We start from the raw sequence: 2,017 nt of genomic DNA, 5'->3' as shown, positions 1-2,017 counted from the left end.
GAAACGACAAATATTCCAAAACATCATCTCCATTGGAGGTTTGTCTCTCGAATAAATCACTTTTCCATAGCGGCGACGAAGACGAAACATGTTTGCAATATAATGAAAAGAGATGTGGAAAAATGAATCACTACCTATTTATACAAAAAAAATTTTACACAATACACGGAGGCGCCATATCAATTGGCGTCTCCTCTCACTTTATACACATGAATGTCAAATGGATTGACAACACCCTGTGTTGTAGTCAATTCAATTGACGTTTCCTATTTAAAATTAAGAGTAAACGCCAATTGCTGATACCTACGCATTAACGTTTTTTTTTAAACTAGGATAGTTTGAGAAATAATTAAAAAAATAGATTATTTTGAATTTTTAAAAAAATATTAAATATTTGAGTAAAAAATGCACAAATATATACATTAATGGTTCAATAAATAACTTTTTAAAAAATAATAACGACGAATATTATAATAGGGACAAAGATATTTTAAATGAGAGAAAAATATCTCAACGAATATACCAGAGTATGGCCCAGCGGCGCACACAAGTATAGGATTCCACGTAGCCCTAGTTTTAACCCTATCTTTAACCTAGTTAACAAATCCCCAGCTATATAATACCCCTTGCATTCAGTGCCCAAAATATCTTTCTTTTACATCTATTGTTTCTCCGTCCCTTATTTGAGTTTTTCGATGGCCTCTTCCGATGCTGAGTACCGGTGCTTCGTCGGTGGCCTTGCCTGGACCACCGACAGCGATGGCCTCGCCAAAGCCTTCTCTACTTACGGCGAAATTACCGATTCCAAGGTCCGTTTGTTGCAGGCTTGGATCTGACATGATCTGGATTCGAATCGCATTCTGATCTGTGATCTCTTTGTTACTTGATCTATCCTGTTACTGTTACTGTTTCTGTTACTATATCATATGATTCTTATGTTACTCACACCAATAGGTACGTTCATCTTCATCTTTTCACCAAAAGGCGAAGATTGATCGGTTACTATTCGGTTCTGGAACTGTTTTTCCTGTTTGTTATTAGATCTGAGTTTTTTAAATTGTTTTGATTGTTCAGGTTATTATGGATCGCGACACTGGAAGGTCGAGAGGTTTTGGATTTGTGACTTTTGCTGCGGAGCAATCTATGAGAGATGCGATTGAAGGGATGAACGGTCAGGATGTTGATGGTCGTAATATTACTGTGAATGAAGCTCAGTCTCGTGGTAGAGGAGGAGGAGGAGGCGGCGGTGGTGGATATGGTGGAGGAGGTGGGGGTTATGGTGGTGGGGGTGGTCGCCGTGAAGGTGGATACAACAGAAACGGTGGTGGCGGTGGGGGATATGGCGGTGGAGGAGGTGGATATGGCGGTGGAGGAAATGGTGGATATGGTGGTGGAAGGGATCGTGGTTATGGAGGCGGTGGTGGTGATAGATATGGTGGCGGAGGCGGCGGTGGTGATAGATATGGCGCTGGTGGAGGAGGCGGTGGTGATAGATATGGAGGCGGCGGTGGTGGCGGCTACTCTCGTGGTGGCGGCGGTGGCAGTGGTGGAAACTGGAGGGATTAGGCTAAAGTTTTATCCGTTTGGGATTTAGGCTTATGAAATTCTCATATTGTTTTAGATGGATGATTTAGTTGCTTGGATATTATGTTATGATATTATGTTATGGTATTTGTTTTGTTATGGTTTAGTGTTCCCGTGTCTCGTTTTTGTACTTCTGAATCTAGTTGTATATAAACGATCCATTGAAATGATAAACTCCATCAATTTTCTTAGTATTTTTCTATTCGATTGTTTGATTCAAACCTGTTTGATTAGTTGTAATTTGAATGTTTTGAAATATAGCATAATAAATCGTATGAAAATAATTGAAATTAGGGAATGTCATTCAAAGGTTGGATAGTTAAATTATATGATTTGGAAATGTCATGAGTTTTTAAACGATAATGAAATGATATGATTTTAGACGATAATGAAAAAGTTTAAAACTTAATATTTTATTCATATATATACACTC

The 2,017-nt window shown here is 38.6% G+C and overlaps 1 protein-coding gene across 1 annotated transcript; it reads left to right on the top strand.

Moving 5' to 3' along the window:
* The first annotated feature begins 627 nt into the window (after positions 1 to 627).
* On the top strand, positions 628 to 1,778 carry LOC127105342 (glycine-rich RNA-binding, abscisic acid-inducible protein). Its single transcript, XM_051042513.1, has 2 exons — positions 628 to 809; positions 1,075 to 1,778. The coding sequence occupies exons 1-2, from the start codon at positions 696 to 698 to the stop codon at positions 1,564 to 1,566; spliced, it is 606 nt and encodes a 201-aa protein (XP_050898470.1). The 5' UTR covers positions 628 to 695; the 3' UTR covers positions 1,567 to 1,778.
* Positions 1,779 to 2,017: the final 239 nt, after the last annotated feature.

This window comes from Lathyrus oleraceus, chromosome 7 (assembly GCF_024323335.1).
Source record: "Lathyrus oleraceus cultivar Zhongwan6 chromosome 7, CAAS_Psat_ZW6_1.0, whole genome shotgun sequence".
NCBI classification, from domain to species: domain Eukaryota; kingdom Viridiplantae; phylum Streptophyta; class Magnoliopsida; order Fabales; family Fabaceae; genus Lathyrus; species Lathyrus oleraceus.
Note: the sequence above shows the minus strand (reverse complement) of the source record. Positions and strands in the feature narration are given on the sequence as shown.

Excerpts from the sequence above, each read along its gene's own strand:
- LOC127105342 (XM_051042513.1), top strand. The coding sequence starts at position 696 with ATGGCCTCTTCCGATGCTGAGTACCGGTGCTTCGTCGGTGGCCTTGCC. Across the intron at positions 810-1,074 it reads GCGAAATTACCGATTCCAAG|GTTATTATGGATCGCGACAC; the intron begins GTCCGTTTGTTG and ends TTGATTGTTCAG.